The following is a 22131-nucleotide window of genomic DNA, read 5'->3' as shown; positions in this document are numbered from 1 at the left end:
TCAGAGGCTTGCTCTGTTTCTATTTTAACACACATGTAAGGCTGTATTCATGTCTGGGCCAAAGGCTCTTTTAGGTTGCGGATATGCAGCGTTTTCTGTTGCAGATTTAGCTCTGTTTTTTGTTGTTTTCTTTTTGAGCCAAAGCCAGGAATGTATTAAAACAGAAGGGAAATATGCAAGTGCTTTATTTATATTGACTTTGGCTCAAAAAGCAAAAAAAAAAACAGAAAAAAAAAAAACCCAAAATACAGCAGAATCTTCATCGAAAAATGCTGTGGGTCCACAATATGGAGCCTTAGACCCACATTGCCTTAGGATAGGATAAGTGCATATACATTACACTATTTTTTTCACGTTTTGTTATACATTAGTGTTCAGTCCCTTTACTAGCACTTAGCTGAAACACTTTCCAGTGCTTACAGCCTGCTGTCTTCTTAGATATGATACCACAAAGTTGCACACCCAGATTTAGAGATTTTCTGCCATTTATGTCATTCAGATCCTCTCAAGCTCTGTCAGGTTGAATGGGGAACGTCAGTAAACAGCCATTTTCAAGGCTCTCTGGAGGTGTTTAATTGGTTTCAAGTCAGGGCTGGACCATTCATGTACACTGTTTCTCTATGTATTGTCTATGTATTGTCTTGGCTGTTAGAAGGTCATGCAAGGTCATTGCATTGTTAGAAGGTGAACCTTTGGCTTAGCAGGAGGTCCACAGCACTGGAGATCAGGTTATCATTAAGAAGATCTCTGTGCTTTGCTCCATTCAGCTTCCCCTCAACACTGACCAGTTAAAATTCATCATGGGACCAATAGTACAGACGGAAGGAACCTTTTTTTTTTTAGTGGTAGGCCAAAACATAACAATGTCAAAAAAGTGAAAGGGTCTGAAAATTTTCCAAATACACTGTATCTCTGTGAAAATATTCCAAGTCAGCTCTAGAACATTTTATCTAGATACTATGGTTAAAGGCACCATTTAAAACAACAAAAAAAGGCTACAGGCAAGTTCGACCTACCACAATGTATATGGATCGGATATTCATCTACTGAAACAGTCTTTACAAAAGTTGCCTTATGGTCTGTTACATATAATAAGCTTTCAATTTTGAAGTGAGGTTCAGACCACTACCTTTTACATGGTCGCTCTGGGCTAGAAGACCACTAATCTTTGAGGCTTGTGGGGTTTCATAATAATTACATCATTGCGTGTTGTCCACTGTAACTACTATTGCTGCATGCTGCCCAAATCGTTTTCACACCTTAACACTTTAGTGACAATACAATAGAAATGATATAAGTCTCTGTTATTACCTCTTTACTGCTGTTATAATCTCCAGAACACTCTAAACATCTGGTATAATAGCTGTAGCAGATCACAGGCTCAGGGAGGCCTTCTAGAAAGAGCAGTAATGCTTCAACAACAGAATGGTTGCTTCCAGCTTGTAGAATGTTAAGGAAAAAAATCAATGTCTCAAAGGACTGAAAATGCTTGTTTGCCAGGTTCATGTTGCCATATCATTTAGCTATTTGTGCGATACAGTGATGTGTAGAGAGATTTCACCTCTTTATACTAGTAAATCCTGTTTCTGCCTATGCAATGTATTATATACTGCTTCATTGTCACCACTGAAGACAGATCCACCATATACACCACAGCTGAGTGTATTTTGTGCATGTCTCTAGCATATGCTACCATATCTTTAACAATTTGGACTTCTATACGGTGATACTTAGAGCGGATTGAGCTGCCAAGCGTACAATAATTGTTAAAAAAAAAAAGAATTCATAACAACAACAACAAAAAAGTTAGCTAGTAACATGTGCCAAACTATGAATCATAGAAAATACAAACACACAGAATTTTTTTTTTAATTTTACTATTGTGCATATTTAGATCTTATTAACCCCTTCCCGCCAATGGCACTTTTTGACTTCCTGACCAAGCTCGATTTTTCAAAACTGACATGTGTCACTTTATGTGGCAATAACTTTGGAACGCTTTAACTTACCAAAGTGATTGAGATTTTTTTTTCGTAACACATTGTACTTCATGTTAGTAATAAATTTTGGTTGATATGTTTTGTGTTCAATTATGAAAAAATAGGAAATTTGGTGCAAATTTTGAAAAATATGCATTTTATAAAGTTTGAAATGATGTGCATTACATACAGATAGTCAGACCGCCAAAATTATATCATAAATCTCATGTCCCAGATCTCTGCTTTATGTCGGCATCAAACTTTAGGCGCCCTTTTATTTTTTACGGACATTATAAGGTTTACAAGTGAAACAACAATATTCAAAATTTTCAAGAAATTTCCAAAACCCATTTTTTAAAGGGACTAATCCAGTTATGAAGGGGTTTTGAAAGACCCTTGTATTAAACCCCCCCATAAATCACCCGATTTTCAAAACTGCACCCCTTAAATAAGCCAAAGTAACATATACCTAGTAATTTAACCCTATAAGTGCTTAACAGGAATTAATACAAAATGGAGGTGACATTTTCAAATTTGATTTTACTAATATTTTTGTTTAGCCCTAGAATTTGCACATTCACAAGGGGTTAAAGGAGAAAACGCATCCCACAATTTGTTATGCAAGTTCTCCCGACTACCATAGTACCCCACTTGTGGGTATAAACTAATATATGGACGCACAGCGAGACACAGGAGGGAAGGCGCGCCAAGGAGCTTTTAGAGGGCAGATCTGGCTGTGATCAGTTTCAGGCACCATGTCACATTTACAAAGCCCTTGAGGAGTCAAAACAGTGGAAACCTCTAGAAAGTGACCCCATTTTGAAAACCGCACCCCTCAAAGAATTTATCAAGTGATGTAGTGAGCATTAGTAACCCAGAAGTGAATATGTAAGCTGTGCGGAGTAAATTGGGTACACCAAATCCCATTCTATTTTCCCACTAGCTCCTATGACACAGACGTAGAAGAGGGGCATTCTGGGGGATCAGCGCTGGTGTATTCTCTCTCATAAGCTCTAAATATGGGGGGGGGGGCCCTGAAAACGCTCGCACAGCTTATACATTTCCTTCTAGTCGCAGCCACTTATGTCCTAATGATTTGGCGACTTTTGTTTTTTTTTTTTCTTCACATTGTACAAGCTAGATTTTTATTTTCTGGAAATGTGGCCATATGAGGGATTGGTGTTTGCGGTATTAGATGTACTTTTCAATGCCACCATTTTAGGGTGCCTGTAACTTATTGACTACATTTTATTAACTCTTTCTGGGTGGGATGTAAAAGGAAACATCAATGCTGGCATTGCTTTTTAGCATTTTTTTTTCCCGTGCAGCTTACAGCATAAGTAACATGTTACCTTTATTCTGGGGGTCGGTACGGTTACAGCGATACCTCATTTATATTATTTTTTAATGCGTTGCTATTTGTGCAGAATAAAATTCAATTTAGGGAAAAAAATCAATTATTTTTGCATCGCCATCTTCTGAAAGACATAACATTTTTATTTTTGCTAGACAGAGCTGGTTGAGGGCTTATTTTTTGCGGGATGACCTCTGCTTTTTATTGGTACCATTTTGGTTTTCATCTGGTGAATAATCATTATTTTGTGCGGTTTTCTACTTTTTTTTTTTTTTTTTTTTTTTTTTTTTTTAAGGACGCTCACCGTTCGGGTTAAATAATGTTTTCATTTTATTGTTCAGGTTATTATCGGGGGTGCCGATCGGCACCGTTATATTGCGATCCCCGGAGATGCCGGCGGTCATGTTTGACCGCCAGCGTCTCAGGGGTTAACACCCGCAATCAGACCCGGTTCCGACCGCAGGTGTTACAGGGCATTGTCAGCCGTAACATATGGCTGACACCCGCAGGGCATGGTGCGCACACAGTTTCTGTGTGCGCACCATGCAGCCGCCGTAGGCGGTTTGTGGGAAGTCCTTCCCGGCAGCACCGTACTATTACGGCGGATGCCGGGAAGGGGTTAATAGATCTCAATTAATTAATAGTTGTGTATATATCTAGTTCCTGCATCACTATGGAAGGAAAACCTATGGGCCTTTGCTTTAAAATGGTCATGGAATTTCTCAAATTTAGAGTGATAAAATTGAATTGGAAACAACTGTTTTTAACCAAACAAAATTTAATGTATCAAATATTAAAGAATTGAAACAGTTCTCATAAGAAAATGCACATGCTACAGTACACAGTAATTATATTTGGTATAATAGGAGAGATTTTCCACAGGAAAATCATTAAGGTCCTTCGCGATACCTAGCAGTATATGTAGTCACTGTGAAAAATAAGTGAATCCTGATCAGATTGGCGGATAATTGACAGCTGTATAGTTGGTTCAATACACATGGATTTTCTACAGCAACAGAAAGATCTTCCCTTTATTTATTTTGATCTCTTAAAGGATACGGATAGATTCTGGTACTCCGGTATCTAAACAATCTCTAATTGCTTCAAACTCAGATCTTAACCCAGGTTGCTGAAACAAATCTTCCTGCAATCAAACAAAAGAAAAGAAGAAAAAAAAAGGTTTATTCCAAGCACCAACAATAACACAATAATATGATAACACAATTATAAATACCACAACTGTGATTGTTTTAAAAGTAAAACTACTAACACTGCTCTGCATTAAGAAATCTGGTATAATTGCTCTACATATAAAAAGAGTAGCCTAAGCACAGTTCCAAAATGAATCAATGTCATCATGAATAATGTAATGCTGTGAAAACTACTTTGCAAAAAATGTACAGGGCTCAAAGTTCCATATGAGGCTCACACATGCCTGTAAATTCATCAGTATACTCTATGGCTGTGTCTAAACATGGATTTCATTGTATCTTCTGCACTGCTAATCTGCAAAATTTTTGTGGATGTGTGGGGTGTTTAGACTGCATCCAAATGTAGAGGTAAACAAGCTCTTTCTCCCTCCAACTTATACCATGGGCAAGAGGATAGGGTGGAATTCCTGCAGATTTGGGGGTGAAAATATTCTACCACATCCTTTGAAATAGGTATGAAATTGGAGTGTTCTTAAAAAAAAAAAAAAAAAAAAAAAAAAACTCTGTTAAGCACAGGTAAAAGTGCATGCCCTTCAGTTACACCCTTGCCTGACTGCCCACTGACTATATACGTCTAGAAGGTCGGCATCTTTCTCTGCAAGTATGTACATGTACGTCCTGCAGAGATGAGAATGAGATCACACAGCTGCAGAGGAAGCGGAGATCCCAGGGAGAAATCAGAGACATATTTTTAACATCCCAATCGCTGTATACAGAGAGCTTAATGTGTGCTGTGTATACAGCTATGAGAGCTGCCATAATACGGTTACCTTTCCAACCCAGTGGTCATACGATCCACTGGGATCAAGGATCTTATAGGGGCCCAATGTATAAAACACAAATAATTAAAAAGACAAGAAATAAAGTGTAATTTAAGAAAACCATCAAAAGCATAAAAATAGAAAAGGTTTCCCCTCCTGTTTTGTTTACACGGATTATAGAAAAAAACATGCAAAAATAAAAACATAAAAATAAATCACTATGTATCACCGAAAAAAAAACACACATGCTAAAATGATTTGACTAATCTGGGGGCAAAAAAAATTATAGACCTCAATAATATAAGTACCAAAAAAGAAAAACTTCAAAAATGGGTCCGGTCCTGGACCAGAGAAAATGTCCTGGTCCTGAAGTGGTTCAAGAGAGTCTACCACTTCCTTCATGCATGTCCAACTCTCACCACTGTGTTACAGAGCACATTACAGTGATAAACAACAAAACTCTGTTATGCATGTTCCTTCTATAGATTTGGAAAAAACAAGTTTTAAGCCTTAAAGCGAAAAGAGAATTGGTGCACTAGAAGCGGCATTCAGCCCTGGGAGCTCTGAAGGCTACCAAGAGATGGTTTCTTCAAATCTATGAAGGTAACATACATAACAAAAGTGTAATGTTTATCACCGTAATGTGCTCTGCAGTTGACTATCAGGGGAGGCAATTCTGTAGCATTTTATTGCTTAATATATTGAAGGCCTTTGCTTGAAAGCTGAGATTACTTTATAGTACGCATTTTTTCCACTTCTGGTTATAGTTCAGTCAAAAAAAAAAAAAAGTGTAAGATCCAACCTGCTGGGATGCATTTCGGTGTAAGTGATCAACCATCATCCACAACTCTTTTGGTACATCTAAAGGTTTCTCTGAGCCAACAAAATCATCCTTCATTTGTAGAGGCATACAAGCCTTGTGGAAAAAAATTAAAAAAATCATATTAGGTTCATATATTACATTTGTCTGGCATTGCAACATTTAGAACATAATGATAGGATGATCATACCAGTTCTGTGATAGTGTCGGGAGACATGTCTCTGATGGGCTCTCTCATATAACATAACATTTGGATGGAGGATCCAAAGCAGCTGTGTAGATAGTCTCCAGTCACAGACAAGAAGAAGTCCTTTCCTCTGTCCAAGTGCAGAATTAAAATGTCTTCCAATTTCTCCTCCCCGGTGTTAAGGCGAGCAGCTGTTTCATTATTGACAAATAACTCCAGTTCTATTTGTGCTTCTGATCCTAAAAACGTAAGAGTAAAGAACCATTGTGTAAAATATTAGCACTGAACAGTCAGTAACTTGTAGCAGCAATGGCAAGGCAGAAAACTTAGGGGAAATTCCATTTCCTTGCAGACTCCAAGTTAAACGCTACACACCTCATACAGTAGTCTACAGTGTCCAACTGTGGTACACACTATATATGGCCTATATCCAGATAAAAAATAAAATAAAATCATAAGACGTCATTGGAATATTGAATTTCCAGTACTACCAGTTTTAAATGGGTAGAGATACTGTTAGATAGTTAGCCTGGTCCTGGCCAAAGTAAGAGCTGTGCAATCTATGGCTGAACTGCAGCACTTCTAAGGATTACAATAGGAGCCTTACAATGATGTAAGCAGAGCAAACCATCCTTCTTCCTTTTATAAATTCCATAGACCCCATAGACTAAATTGCAGTCTGCCGGGTTTCAGGACTTTTTCCTCCACATATTTTAAGTGGAACGTAAAATGTATTATGCAGTATCTAGAAAAGTGTCACTTTCATGTGGGAACACAGGGAGTGTCAGAAGGTAATAGAACGTGCACATACCTGGCGTAAGAAATCCTTTACTGGGATTAGCTCGGAGCCACTGTTTACTATACGATGGTTCATCCAGCTTACTTATGAATTCAAATTGACAAGCAACCTGCCCATCATTGTGAATAGTAAATGTCTGGACTTGCAGCTGCATGTACTTCACATCCTTGAAGTGAAACTGTGGAATAGACAAACACATCAGCATTTTAAGCTTCAGTAACACAAATGCTTCACTGTATATCGCATGCATGCTATACAGCACAAACAAAACTTAAATAACACAAATCTAAAAGGATCATCCAGTTAACTCATTCACAGACTGGATTTTATTCTAAATACTGTAAGCACTTCATGGCATGGAAAACCTATACTTTATAACAGAGGTTAGCAATTTGTGCCAGGATCGACACCTTCAACACGTTTAACTGGCACAATGGTTTCTCATATATATGTTTTGTTTTTTTAAAAAATTGCTGCTCCAGAAGGCATGGCATCCTAGTGTCCAGGCTGCAAGCTAGCCTAGGCACAGGGCAGCAATTGCCTGAACAATTTGTTACCTTGAAGTACAAAGTATAATATGACCACTGAGCACGTAAAGTGTTTCTTTATTTAAAAAAGGCTGAACAAATTTGTATGGGGCTATTCAAAAAAAAAAAAAGACAGGGTTGTGTGAGGGACATCCTGTACCCCCACAAAGCAGGCTTACTGCAGACCACTGTGAGTCCTATGTGCAACCAAAAGTTATATCCACTCACCTCAAAATCCTGACCAAAAGACATTTTTCAGGCCGTTTCGCCTTGCGATTCAGCCTGAAGACACTCCCTCCACCCGACTAGGCCCATTCATTGGGCCTAATTCGGATCGGAGTGCAGTGCACCAGCATTCAGTCGCGGCTACCCATCTTTTGGATCGGAACCTTAGGTGGCCTCCGCCTTAGGTTCCGGTCCAAAAAACCCCGTCTGAATTTACTCTAAGACTCCTCATGCTAGTGTGATCTTGGTAATGAGAACCAGTACCCTCTGATAATTTCTCACAGAAAAAGATCCTTAAAATGAATTTAACGAATTACAAATGCTGAATTTTAGAACTAACCGTTTTCACAGGATCAGTCTATCTTGTACATAATGGTGGATACCTACTCTACACTAGTATTTCAGATCAGCCATCAGTTCCAAGAATTTACTGTGGATTCTGCACGGGATTTGACCATTACCATTTCAATTTCAATGAACAAACCACAATATACCATCACAAAATGAGGTGGTTTAGAAGTGATCACATTTTAACAAACAAAAGTATGATGTTATGGCTGTTACCTCTCGCTGAGACAGAGTTGCTGAAGGAATGCAGTCATTTTCCATCTTGTCCAAAGAACGGACAATTTCTTCAAATGTTTTTCTGTATAGCTCTTCTTTAACCACTTTTACCTGCACAGATCACAAATAATGAATATGTGTCATAATCCTTTAATATCTATGCATGATCTCTGCTTTAAAAAAAAAAAAAAAAAAAAAAAAAAGTTTTTCTATACAAGGCTACTGGTGGGTTTATAACATGAAACATTTTAGGACTCCCATTTTCCAGAAAGTCATGCCATATCAGTGGGAGTCTTTCAGTTACAACTTCCACTGTACGCTAGAAAAAAAAACCTAAAAACTTTTAAACGTTTAAATTTCTCAATAGCAAGACTGAACTTTGACACCAGTAAAGTATATTCAATAGGTGATTAAGAGCCCCTCCAACAGAATATAACCGGTTTAAAGGTTGTGATAAGATAAGTTAACCCTATTTTTCTTTCAGAGTATTTTAACAACTGTTTAAATCCCACAGACAAGAATGGTATCTGGCACAACGTACACAAATGAACTACTTACACCAATGTTAAGAACAGAGCTGACAGGTTTATGGTCACTTGTTTTTAGACTCATTACACTTCGGTAATCTAGCTGTGTTACGTCTTTGCCTTTCCAGAGAATGCGATCACACCAGGCAGGGGCACGACATTTTTCACTACAAAACCAAAATAGAAAAAGATATTACTATTTTTTAAAAACATGGGTAAGATCAGACAGCAACCCAGAAGACGATCTCAAAATAAGGCACAATAAATTCAAGGAGTGATACAAGTAATCATCTGAAAGGACACATAATAGCATCTGTGAAATGCCTCTGACTTTATAAAGGCATCATGAGACTGGCCCCTAGATTATCCACTGTAGGCAGTTATAAGCACCAGCACATGTAGCTTGTTGGTCATTTGTCTTTGAGACTACTTCATTTCATTTTAGCCCTTAATCAACAGGGGTTTCAACTATACATACTAGTTTACATTTTAAAAGGTCTTTCCTAGCAATTAAGACTCTTCTCTCCCTGTGGTAGGGGACAAATCTTACTGGTTGGAAAGGCTCTATAAGATAACAGATCTAAAGGGATTCATGAAGCAGAAGTGATGGCATATTAGATAACATATACCATAACTATCTGACCACATGATCCTATATATATATATATATATATATATATATATATATATATATATATATTAGTATGACTACATCATTAAAGCAGTCTACTAAGTTAATCCTTTTACAGATTTACAATCAGCTCAGTTTAGCTACAAAGCAGTTTTACCCACTGAAGATGACAATGATATAATGAATGTAACAATCTAAAATGTACATGTCACATTCTTAAAAGACCACATGAAAGGTTATACATTTAGAAACTATTTATTCTCTGAAGACACTTAACCTCAAAGGATTACAAAGTTCTAGAGCAGATTTGAAAACAAAAGCAACTATTTCATTGGTTATGTTGAGTAACAAAGACACTTTTCTATGCACAAGGCCATTAAAGTTTTGGTTTTATTCTTACAATGTATCATTCATTTGCAATTCTGCCTTTGATTCATGTACTAAGATAAAAAAGTTTTTTTTTTTTTTTTTTTTTTTTTAAAGTTGATGATTTGCTGAAACTAGTGCTAAGCAAATAAAAAAAAGAAGTTTCACGGGGGAAGTAAAACCACTTGTCTACTCGCTGAACATACTTCCTTCATCTACACATTTAAGAGAAAAGATTCCTATGTGAGATTACATATTACACCGATAGAAAATAATGAGGAATTATTTCCAAAAAACATAATTAATTCAGGATTACATAATCATAATATGTATATTTACTGAATTTTAATTTATGGTACATTCCACAGAATACTTCCAGTAACTGCTGATAATAATGTAAGACTGCATGTTTAAAGTCATATGTTCACATATATTAGATATTGTGAGAAGGTGAAAGGCAAAGTGATGGAGCCCCAGATTCCTGACTTATGTGTGGTCCAGTGCAGGTCTAGGTCCTGAGGCTTGTTACTGGCCCATAAAAGGCTGCACTTCAGGGAAGATCCAGGAAGGGAGGAGGTGTTTTTGCTCATTTGTGCCGAAAGTGAAGGTTCATTTATTTTCCTGTTGTTTTTTCTAAATAAACCTGTGTGCAGCATATTTTGTGTCCCTATCTTTGACTGTTTGGGTCCACACCACTGCTTCTACCAAGCTACATTCCCCACAATATACCCGTATTTTCCGGACTATAAGACACTTTTTTCCGCCCAAATCTGGGGGGAAAATGAGGGTGCATCTTATAGTCCGAATGTTAGCGGAGACCCGGTTGCTATGGCGACCGCTCTGCAACAGAGCGGCCGCCTTTATTCTTACAGACCCGGCAATGGAACGGCGGATGCCGGGAAGGGGGTTTTAGACGCCGGCACAGATGCCGGGGCCTGCAGCAACAGAAGCGTGGCAATGCTGCAGGCCCCAGCACCTGTGCCGGCATCTAAAACCCCCTTCCCGGCATCCGCCGTTCTATTGCCAGGTCTGTAAGAATAATGGCGGCCGCTCTGCTGCAGAGTGGTCGCCATAGCAACCGGGTCTCCGCTATACACGGAGGCCCAAAGCTAATGCCCGCAATGCAGTCCGAAAAATACGGTATAGCATAAACAGAGACAATACAACTGTATAACTAGATTGTATGGGTTACATTTTAGCATGTCTGATCTTCTGTTTCCTCAGAAGACAAGCAGGGTTGGGTTACCATTAATAATTGTCTATTAAAATGACACACACCCAGCAGGGCAAAACAAACATGTTTGTGTGGAAAGCACACCTTCAGTTCCTGTGACATCTGCAATTTCTGCACATCACATTTCTGTTTACCCAAAGTAGGGCAAAAATAGCGATTAATCTGTTAGGAGTATTTAGGTTCTTTAATTTCTATTTTTCTTACCTGGGGAGTTTTTGGCTGCGCAGTGTTTGGGGTGGCATCCTGGCGCTGCGGGGTTGTCCTGTCGTGAGTATTGGTGCACACCTTCTGACTTGCACGCGCACACTGTTGGTAGGCAGCTTTATCTCCTGGTTGATTAGTCTGTCCTCCCATTTGCACCTGGGAGGAGTGGTCTCTACTCTGTATTTAAACCCATGCCTCCCATGGTTCTGTGCTGAGTGTCACTTTTACAGAGCTAGGCCTTAGCAGGAGGAGTAGGTGGTGTTCTGGGATAGAGGAAGTTCCGTGGTTGATTTTTGGGAGGTTTTGGGTGAACGAGTTGGTTTGTGTGTTTTCCCTTCTGTGTTCACCAATCCTCCCTCTGTGTATAACTGACTGTGTGAGTGAATTGCCTAATCCTTTGATTTCTACTCAGTTTCCCTGTGTTTGTTTCCTAGTGTAAGGTTCCTTCCCATATTGGTTTGGGGGAATCCTTTCCCACATTTTTCCTGTGTGCTGCTTGTGTTGTTAGTCAGCGTACACCCTTGTCAGTCCCTGTCAGTAGCAGCTTCACTTGTTCGTTAGGGGTGACCCCCTTTAGTCTCCAGTCCCTAGAGGTCTTATAGGGCATTCCTTCTCCCACTTCCCTCTAGGCCTACGGTATCAGTGAGAGAGGAGCTGTCGGGGTCAGGCTTAGCCTGAGTACAGCCGACCCACACCCGTGAGGCAGGGACCGGGATAGCTAGTGGGAGTAGTGCAGGGCGAGATTTCCCACTGCTATCCCTTAGCCCCGTTGCAGCTACCTGGACTGACATAACATAATCAATAAATTATAATTTTACCTTTATGACTATTAATAGTTAATTATGTCAGGCCTTTTTAACCCACGCAAGATTTGTCTCTTCAAGTATACCTGGTGTATTCATTTGGACCGAAAACAGACGAATCAATGCTGTGGGTCTCTTCAGATCCCAGAGTATAATAAGCAGAGGGCCAGGGAAGGTGAGGAAACATAAAAAAAACAAAAAAAAAAAAAACTGTTACTCACCTCTCCTGGGCTCTGGCACAACTCCCTGCTGTCTCTGGCACTTTTGGTTGATGTTAAGGCCACTAAATAGGCATCAGCTCCATGTGTCGTGAGACATAAATACAAGTGTCACGACACCATGCAACATCAACTGGTCTCTGACATCAGTCAGAAGCACAGAAGACAGCTGGGAGTTGTGCCAGAGCCCAGGAGAGGTAGGTAACCGTGTTTTATTTATTTTTTTTAATGTTTGATAACTCCTCTGTGCCTCCGATCACTATACTGTAGGGTCTGAAGAGACACAGCCACATGATGAAACAAAGCAACACATAAGACAAAACTGTGCCTGAGCTAGGCAACGTCCTCATGAAGCATTTCTAGCATATTTGCAGGATACAGGTGGGGGTATCAATATTAAGATTGGAGCCCCTTGATTCTTTTTTCCCCAATAATCCCACAGACTTCAATAGTGAGAATCTATCAGGAGCTAAATTCATACCCTGTGTATATACCATAAATGCTTTAGGACTAGTTTAATCTTAAGCAAATGTTCCAAATCAATATCCCGTAAACTAAACACAAAGTTCTTGACATCACTGTCATTTATTTTTTGTCCATTTTGTTTCAATAGCCTACCTTGTATCCCATTCATCAGAACCAGTGTCATACTTGTAAGTAGGTTGAAACTTTATTTCTCCCTCTGTGAAACCATCAAAGACTGTCTTTTCATGCATCTGCTGTTTCAACTAAATGACAGAAAATATAAAATATTAAGATTTCAGAGTAATACAGTATTTCTTACATTATAGGTTCACACTAGTGTTTGGGTTTCTATATTTTAGGTCCCCTTGGGGACCTGAAAAATTGAAAACCCCATCCACTTAAAAAGCAGTTACCAACAAAATCCCGTGGAACCTCATAGACTATAGGTTTCCCACTGAAAATGGCGGACCCCATTACAAGCAGAATGGGGAAATGGAGCCCCTAACGGTCACACAATGGTAGTGTGACCATAGCCATAGAAAATCTATAAGTAATGATACATCTAAAATAAAGATATAACAGTTTGATCATTAATGATTATTGTCAAGCAAATAGCCATGAGAATAGAATTTAGTGCAAGAAGTCTTGTTTAATTACCAAGGTGATTTGATAGATATGCAAGAAGTTTCAAAATGACAATATAATTTACTAAACCATTTAACAAGAGTTATGCATAGGACAAGAAGAACAGATTCAACAACCCATATATGAATACACCCTAAACCTGATGGAATAAGACTGCGTACAACTAGGGAAGTCCTTTTGTTACACATACCTGATCAAATTCGTAAAGTGTTTTGTAGTCTTTGGATTCAATAAGTTTCTTAGCTTTCTCCATGTCAATGTCCTTTAATCTGTAGTTTAGATCTCCAAGCCATAACACAACACTGTAAAAAACATATGCAAAGTGTCAGTTGTGCAAAGCAATTTCAATAATGAGAGGCAACAAACAATTTCTTAAAAGGGAATCGATCATTGCCCCCCAGCTACTTTAAACTGTTCCCATAGTGATATAGAAGCACTTAGCAGAATAAAAACTATACCTTTCTTATATTTCAGAGCCCCAGGGTTGCACTTTTATTCTTTATTTAAATGAGGATCTTGGAGCATAGTGGGAGTTTTCTTCTATTACTGAGTACTCATCCTCACTAAAAATGCCCATCCTGCATTCAGCTCATCCCCCTGGGCAGTAGGAGGATCAACTCACACTACCCAGGGGGACAAGCTAAATGCAGGATGGGCGTGTTTAGTGATAAAAGACTCCCTTTAAGTAAAGACAAAGATGAGGCTTTCCTGTCTGGTCTAACTCCTTTAACACAGAATAACATCTATCATGACTGAAGATTAAAGGCTAACAGCAGCAAAAGCTGCAGAATAGGAAAGATAGCTTGTAGTGTCTCCTGACATTGGTTATAAACTTTAGAGGGGACAGCAAGTGTACCAAATCTCCTAAACTGCACTATAACCCAATAACATTGTGACCCCCCCAAGTCGAGTCCTCAACAGACAGGGTCAGGCAATTATGTTGAGGTTACACTAATGCACAACAAGCTACTTGCTGGAATAACTTGTATTCTTACTTGCCTGAGTAAGCCCTAAGGTACTAAAGTAGATAAATAATGAAACCCTTTAAAATTGAGCTGCATGAAGATCACAGTGTCACATTGCAACTAACGATTTCTAACATGATTGTTTTACAACCTAAAATGTCATGACTGCTAAATATCCCATATCCCCTTTTTTGGTCTCAGACTGCATGTGACTTTGCAATCAGTCTGCTATGCAAGTTGTGTGTAACCTACGACTCACATGCAATATACCTGCAATTTGGCTGTTCTTTTTTTGCAACCAAATCACAATTTTTAGAAAGCTGCACAAATATATTTGGCAGCACACCTTGTCTCAGACTTGCTACTGCATGACAAAAGTCAACATATGAGGAATAGGGCAGGACGGCGCTCACAGGTCCAATAGATTTTATTAATAAGAAGAATTGCACTAAAAGTCAACATATGATCTAATGATCTAACATGGCCGGTTCTGGCTACTCAACCAGTCAGAAAATTCATGTTTTACATGAGCTAAAATAACTAAACACCACCAAACGTAAAGTCGTAACTAGGATACTTACTCATGCTTGTGTATACTCAGAGGGGGGAGTGTTGGGTCCACCTGTGGAAGCTGCATCCTGGAGCAGATGTCTCTGAAGTCCTGGTTCCGTCTCTCATATTCATCAACATGAGCAGCCAGATGAGAGTTAACCACACAAATGTGAGTGTTATGGAATCGGAAACGGATTGCCACACCGCCCTTGTTACCCTGCAAAGAGTGCATAACTCACTGAGAAAATTTCAAGGAAGGCAAATGATAAAATATAAATTCTGATATTAAAGTGCAACAAAATTTTTGATTTTCTGGCAGAATTTTACTCATTAATACATTTTGTAATATACTTTGTGTTACCGCATTTTTCCTCTTTTCTGTAAAATCCTGCATCTTTGTATTCTTCCCCTTGCTTCTCTATTGAGAGCTGCACCCTGCTTCTCCCTATGATGTACAGCAGTCAGTACGCATTTGTTTTTATTTTTTTATTCAATGCCCCGGCTGATTTAAACGTTAAAAGGAGTGTCCATTTTTGCCTGAATGATCCCTTTAATGCTCAGCCACTATATTCATAATTCCTTCCTCGTCATTCAAAGTTTCTAAGTTTTCATTTTTCTGTCAACATAGCTAAGTGAGGACTTTTTCTTTTTGTGACTAGTTGTACTTTCATTTGCCAACATAATGTTTCAATTAGCTTTTATTAACATTTTTGGGGGTTCTATGTGAAAAAAAATACACAAGTCTATCGCAATTTTTTTGAATTCTGTTTTTAGGGTGTTGACTTTGCTTTGAAAATGACAAAGTAACTTATCCAGCAGCTCATTACAATTACGGGGATACCAGATTTATATTGGTTTAATTACCGTACATTTTACCATTTTTAGGAATAAAACTTCACTGTTGGAAAATAAATGATTTTTTACTGTTTTGTAGATGGAGATATATAGGGTCTTTTTTTTTTTTTTTTTATCTGTGGGGCATGTGGATCTTTTTATCAGTACCAATGTATGACTCATTGATCACTTTTATTGCTATTTTTTGGGGAAGTGAGGTTACCAATCTTATTGTGGGGGATCCAAGGGATTGCAGTGGGTATTAATGGGAGTGGGAGTTAATCTGCCAGAGTCAGAGTATCTTCTACTTTGGCGGCTAGTCCTGCAATACAGCCTAGTGCCAGAAGCAATTCTGCAGGCACAGCTCCTGTGTCGTGGCATTATTGCACTGTATTATGTCGGTGCTTAGCATTAACTACATGCTCAGTACAAATGTAACAGGACGGTGTAGAGTGGGAAAGGGTTAATTTAGCAATTTTATATTTTGAGTCCAACTAATCTTTCAAACACCTGGCAGTATTTTGGCTCCTTTCTGTGAAATCCTGTATTTCTTCATTCTTTCCCTTTCCAGTGATATCTCTGGAGTCCCCTATCAAAGTAACAGGCCCCCTAACACCCCAATGATCCCACCACCAAAAGGGTCTCACCTCCTCAGTCACTGGCTATCAACAGACATCTCTTATAAAAATGCAATTATCAGAAAAGAAAAAGCAATAAACGTACATGTTAATCCTGAGAACTATTTCTATGACATTTTGAAATTTAAGATTAAAAACATTAAAAATACTGGATCATGCATTAAAAAAATGCATAAACAGCCACCTAATATTACACAACAAAAATTAAGATCTGATGACAGGATTATTGATGCCGTCCCAATAATAAAAACATATTTTCATACACCATAAACTCACCATCCTTCCCATGATTCCTGTGCCAACAGTCTCGGCTTCCACTTCTGAGACATAACTTGCAAGATCCTTCTTAACATACAGAAGTAGCATTATCCCAACAAGTCGGATCAACTTAATCTATATAAACAGTGAAGAGTAGGGGTTACACATATTGGTGAGAGACATTTCTAGGAAAGCAATTTCTCAGAGTCATTTAGATTCAGGTAACAATGAACAATAAGAATTTATTCTGAAAGTTATAATGGTTTTCTGGGAGTTTGATCATTATGACTTATCCTTAGGATAGGTCATCAAAATCAGATTGGTGGAAGGTCAACTCCTTGCAAACCTTCAGCTTTTCCAATAGATCACACAGACGGGCACCATGTCCTCTTCTCAGGCTAGTGATGTCATATCTGTCAGTCACATGGCCATACTGCAATATCAAGCCCAGCAACTTTATAATGTATAGAGTGTGTGTCTTAACACTGTGGCCTAACCAGGCATTTTATTGGTGGTGGTGCCAAGGTCAGAACCCCACTTATCTGACATCAAAAAATAACAGCATCAGAGCCCCAATGTACTGCCTCTATACACGTGTGTGTGTGTAATATTATATATATATATATATATATATATATATATATATATATATATATATATATATATATATATATACACACACACACACACATTCTGATTTTTGGTGGTGGTTCTTTTTATGATATTTAAATACACATATACATGTATATACATAAATTATAAATTAATACTTAGCATAGAAATATTTTGTTTTGGACTCTGTAATATTTCTTATACCTTTGCATATTTGGCCCCAGGGTGTAGTCCTTCAGAAACGGCTTTAAACCATTCTTCTTCCTTGGGTGTATCATTGAAGAAAAATGCTTCTTTGCTCAAGTCAAGCTCTTGAAATCTGCAAGAGTAAGGAAGTTCTAACGTTCATATTACTATAACAAAGACTAGCATGCAGACACTATGTAAACTATTAAGGGGAAAGTACTTGTTAAAATCAAATTTTTAAAGGTGAAGGAGAATTCTACTTCGTTTTTTTCTTTTTTATCTATAGAACGGAATATCAAACTATTTTTTAATGGATAATACATGCATTTAAAATTCTGCTCGCTTACATTTTTTATTTTTTTTGCTTCAGTGCAGACCCCTTTTTGCACTCTGTAATAGTGTAGCCCATGGACCAGTCCTGATTAACCCCTTAATACTCTGCGCCGGATCATTACATTGCACTGAACACGTTGTCAACGCTCAGTGCCGTATTAGTACAACACTGTAACGCCGCGGGCACAGAAGCTGTGGGATCAGCCGCTAGAGTACAGAGCAATCATGGTATCCAGGGTATCTGGGGGCAAGATGGCCCCTCCCATAGCAGATTCTGAGGGGTTTCCATGACAGACAGGAGGCTGGGCCATAGTTTCCTGACTGCCTTTGCATAGTTCCAATAGGAACTATGAATAATAAATAATTTAGCAGGAAAAAAAGAACAAAAACGGGAGGGCACTCACCACATGACAGAATATCTTCTTAAAAACACTGTCCTTTATTTAAAGTGCATTAAAAACATCTCCTGGGAGGGAGCGATAGCATTGTAGGCAAAGAGGCAACAGCCGTTTCGCACTCTCCAAAGCACTTTCTCAAGCCTTGTGTGCAATACATTAAAGGTATTGCACACAAGGCTTGAGAAAGTGCTTTGGAGAGTGCGAAACGGCTGTTGCCTCTTTGCCTACAATGCTATCGCTCCCTCCCAGGAGATGTTTTTAATGCACTTTAAATAAAGGACAGTGTTTTTAAGAAGATATTCTGTCATGTGTTGAGTGCCCTCCTGTTTTTGTTCTTTTTTTCTTACTATGTTTACTTATACTTTGGGCTGCTGAGCACCACCATACTAGTGGCAAACACAATGTTCAAGTCCCACATTAAGGTTTGTCATTTGATATATTACAGACAATGGTGAACCTTTGGTTAGAGAATTAGCAGTGCCACCTTTTTCTACTTTTTTGCACTTTTTATAATAAATAATTTACGGATTACTATGTCGGTAATGTCAGATTTCATTCTGTGGATCCTGTTCTCCTACAGATGCATTTCACAGGACTAAGAATGGACTATACTAAGGTTGGGCAATTAATTGAAAAACAACAGAAACTGCAAGTCACTTTAATTAACCCAGGTGAACTCGCTCACAAATCATATTAAATTTTTTTTTCATCCATATCATCTTGTCTCAGACTGTCAATAGCTAAAGGATATGTCGCTAACTGTACGCTATGCAACTGAGAATGCAAAAATGTGGATAATCAAAAACAAAATTCTGTGGCATATACATAGGAAGTGCCCTAAAATAATTGTTCTTTAATTGTAATTGAGGTAATGCTTTCAATTAATTTTCATTTTGATTTGGGTCAAAATCTGGGCCGTGCTATTTTTTTTTTCAGAGATAGACCACTGCGATGATAAAATTAAGATGTGTGAGCTAAATTTGAATAGGATAGCTTATCAATATTAGATCTTTGAGGTTCCAAAACCTGGGACTCCAGCATATCAGCTGTTCGGAACAGAACAGAGTGGCTTACATGCTGGGAGCCATACTATTCACTCGCTGTACAATGTGAAACAGTAGATTTAGGTATTGCAGCATTGCCCATAGCTTTACAGAAAAATCAATATTAGAAAGCGGATAACTCCTTTAATCAAGTCCATAAGCAAAGTTAGATATGTTTTAAATAAAATTGTAATGTAACCTCAATAGATTTTTATTACATACCCAATACAATATACATCCGGTGCCTCAATATCTGCACTGAGCCAAGGTTGCAAGTTTTCTTTTGGGGATTGTCCATTGACGTTGTACGTTCCAACAAAGAATCTGAAGATAAACAAATTTGAAATATTGTTTAATGTTATACACACTGTCCAGTACTGCAATATTCTGATGATATTTATACCCTATTCACAGAAATCATAAGAACGGCAGCCTGCAAGTGCCCTATTTGAATAGATTATGGTGCACATGTGGCTCATTCACTCCCATTGCACAGGCGGATTTCTGTTTTTAGTGTTGAAGCTCCATTGTCCTGGCTATGAACACTCAATTATTCTGATATTCTGCCATTATTATAATGTTTGTATTTAAAGTATACTCTACATACATATACACTTTCTGCTACAATCTTTATTATTTACGTTAACTGTTATTTTGATTGACTTCTAGAACAGTACCTAAAGTCTTGAACAGATGTATAGGTTGGCTCTTTCTTTAAGAGTTCAGACTTTATTAAATTATCCCGCAGACCAAATTTGGGGAAGGGTAGCATTTCCTCTTTGTTAGTAGAGATCACATCTGCTGCTCGGACCATGTCAGTAATGTCAGATTTCATTTTGTGGAGTCTGAAAATAGAAAGAAGAAAAATTGGAGAATACTGTAATTGATAAAACTCAAGACAATTTGTAGCTAGTCCAAATAGTATAATAAAGAATAGTGTTCTCTTAAAAGGGTTTTCCACTCCGACTCTATTGCGCAAGCGTGGGAGGCTGGCAGACGTCAAAGAAGAAGAGTAGCTGGCCCCCTAAAAGACGTGACGCCAGTCGATCGTGGTAAATATACATTTTTGTTTAATCTCAGGGTAAAAATATTGTTTTATCCCTTTGACTGCAAAACAAACAAACAAACAAACAAAAGAAAAAAAATCAGCAGCGCATCCATCAGACCTACTTGCTATTTTTTGTGCCCATTTCTTTCATGGAGAAAAGATGGGAGGGGTGTTTAAATCTAGCTCTGAAAGACATGGGGATTACAATGTCTTCATGACTAAGACTATTAGAGAGTAATCAGATTTATATGATCCACTTGAACAGAACCTTTCAACACAGTACAAAGCCTAAATGGCATATAGGGCACCAAAATTAACTGCAAGAACACACAAGAACAGTAGAGGCTATAGCAAAAGGCAGCAGAATCAATGAAGCAACGCCTATTAAAGAATGCCAAGAGCTGGAGTTGATGAAGGTGGTAAAAGGTCCTTTTTAAATAAATGTGATGTCTAAGACTCTCTCATATACAATCCAAACTATGCTATGATTAGTCTAAAAACAACATCATCAATCATGTTAACCAGCAGAAGTACAGGGCAGAAGTAGGTTTCTAGCCTATGGAAGGAATATTAATTTGAAGCACCCATTGCCATGAGCTTCAATGTAACCCATGGTTTTACTGTTGCAAGGTATTAAAGGCAATCATTATGACTATGCTAGTTTATGGAGTAAAGCCACAGGTCAAATCACTTTTCAGATGAAACATAGAAACAGTGAGCCGAGCACTTGTGTCAGCTGCACTAAAATAGCACTACCACCAAAAAAGAAACAATTCTTTAGCCCTATTAGAACCTGTATGCGTCTTAGGAATCAACAGAGAAACTACCTATCCATTCACACATAAGATGGTGTGTCAGCTGGATAGTCTTACTACTCACAACCTATTTAAGACTGAGGGCCCATGCTGCAGAAAAGCTGCTTTTATTGTTACAGATTTCACTACGTTCTTTTGAGCCAAACCTAGGAGTGTCTACCAAAGGAAGGGGAAATATATAGTAAGCTCTTATTCTTCTTTCTGCTCGATCCACTTCCTGCTTTGGCTCAATAAACCGCAGCAAAATCTGCAACAAAAAAATGCTGCTTTTCTGCCAAGTGGGGCCTTAGCCTAAAGGTGTAAATCTACAAGGCAAAACAAAAGACAGCACTCCACAGTTTAAAGACTGCCACTTAAAATGTAGGTAATATGTAAGAGCAAAAACACAGTCAGTAGCGATATCCATATTAAATGCATTGACACTTCACTTAATTAAAAAAAGAGAAACCACCTGTGGTCGGGAACTGAATGCGGCCAGATGGCCACTCATGAACACATCAAGAAGGCAGCTGTTTGTTTTATATACAATATATATCTACACATACAAATACATTTGCACAAAATACTTAAAAGTTAATACAGCAGCCCATGCTATGGATGTTCAGCACAAAAGACCACACATGTTATTGTCACCTGCTCACAGAAGTCAATGTGGCCATAAGAAGTCTGTGTGTGTATTATATATATATATATATATATATATATATATATATATATATATATATATATACACACACACACACACACACATACACACACTATATCTATATGTACATCTCAAAAAGAAGGTTAAGACTGAGCAGCACTCCTTTTGTATATGACTAGTTTGCATCAAGTAAAAAAAAACAAAGACTAAACTTTAATCTATAATCCTTTTTGTGTTTTTACTATTAAGATTTTATCTCCTTTCTCTTCCTTCTTTTACTTAA

At 38.1% G+C, this 22131-nt stretch overlaps 1 protein-coding gene across 4 annotated transcripts in view; it reads right to left on the bottom strand.

Annotated features, from left to right (window-relative positions):
* The window catches only part of INPP5B (inositol polyphosphate-5-phosphatase B), a 73479-nt gene that overhangs the window by 6765 nt on the left and 44583 nt on the right, over positions 1-22131 (bottom strand). For all 4 annotated transcript variants that reach the window (XM_075264519.1, XM_075264516.1, XM_075264518.1 and 1 more), the window contains 14 exons: positions 20017-20184; positions 19562-19663; positions 17584-17698; positions 16786-16902; positions 15067-15254; positions 13711-13822; positions 13029-13138; positions 8986-9121; positions 8428-8538; positions 7124-7289; positions 6316-6551; positions 6108-6221; positions 4393-4477; positions 1312-1439 (listed from right to left, as the gene is read on the bottom strand). In XM_075264519.1, coding sequence (XP_075120620.1) covers positions 1312-1439; positions 4393-4477; positions 6108-6221; positions 6316-6551; positions 7124-7289; positions 8428-8538; positions 8986-9121; positions 13029-13138; positions 13711-13822; positions 15067-15254; positions 16786-16902; positions 17584-17698; positions 19562-19663; positions 20017-20184 — 1888 coding nt within the window. The remainder of the gene's footprint in view (positions 1-1311; positions 1440-4392; positions 4478-6107; positions 6222-6315; positions 6552-7123; positions 7290-8427; positions 8539-8985; positions 9122-13028; positions 13139-13710; positions 13823-15066; positions 15255-16785; positions 16903-17583; positions 17699-19561; positions 19664-20016; positions 20185-22131) is intronic.

This window comes from Leptodactylus fuscus, chromosome 2 (genome assembly GCF_031893055.1).
Source record: "Leptodactylus fuscus isolate aLepFus1 chromosome 2, aLepFus1.hap2, whole genome shotgun sequence".
NCBI lineage: Eukaryota > Metazoa > Chordata > Amphibia > Anura > Leptodactylidae > Leptodactylus > Leptodactylus fuscus.
Note: the sequence above shows the minus strand (reverse complement) of the source record. Positions and strands in the feature narration are given on the sequence as shown.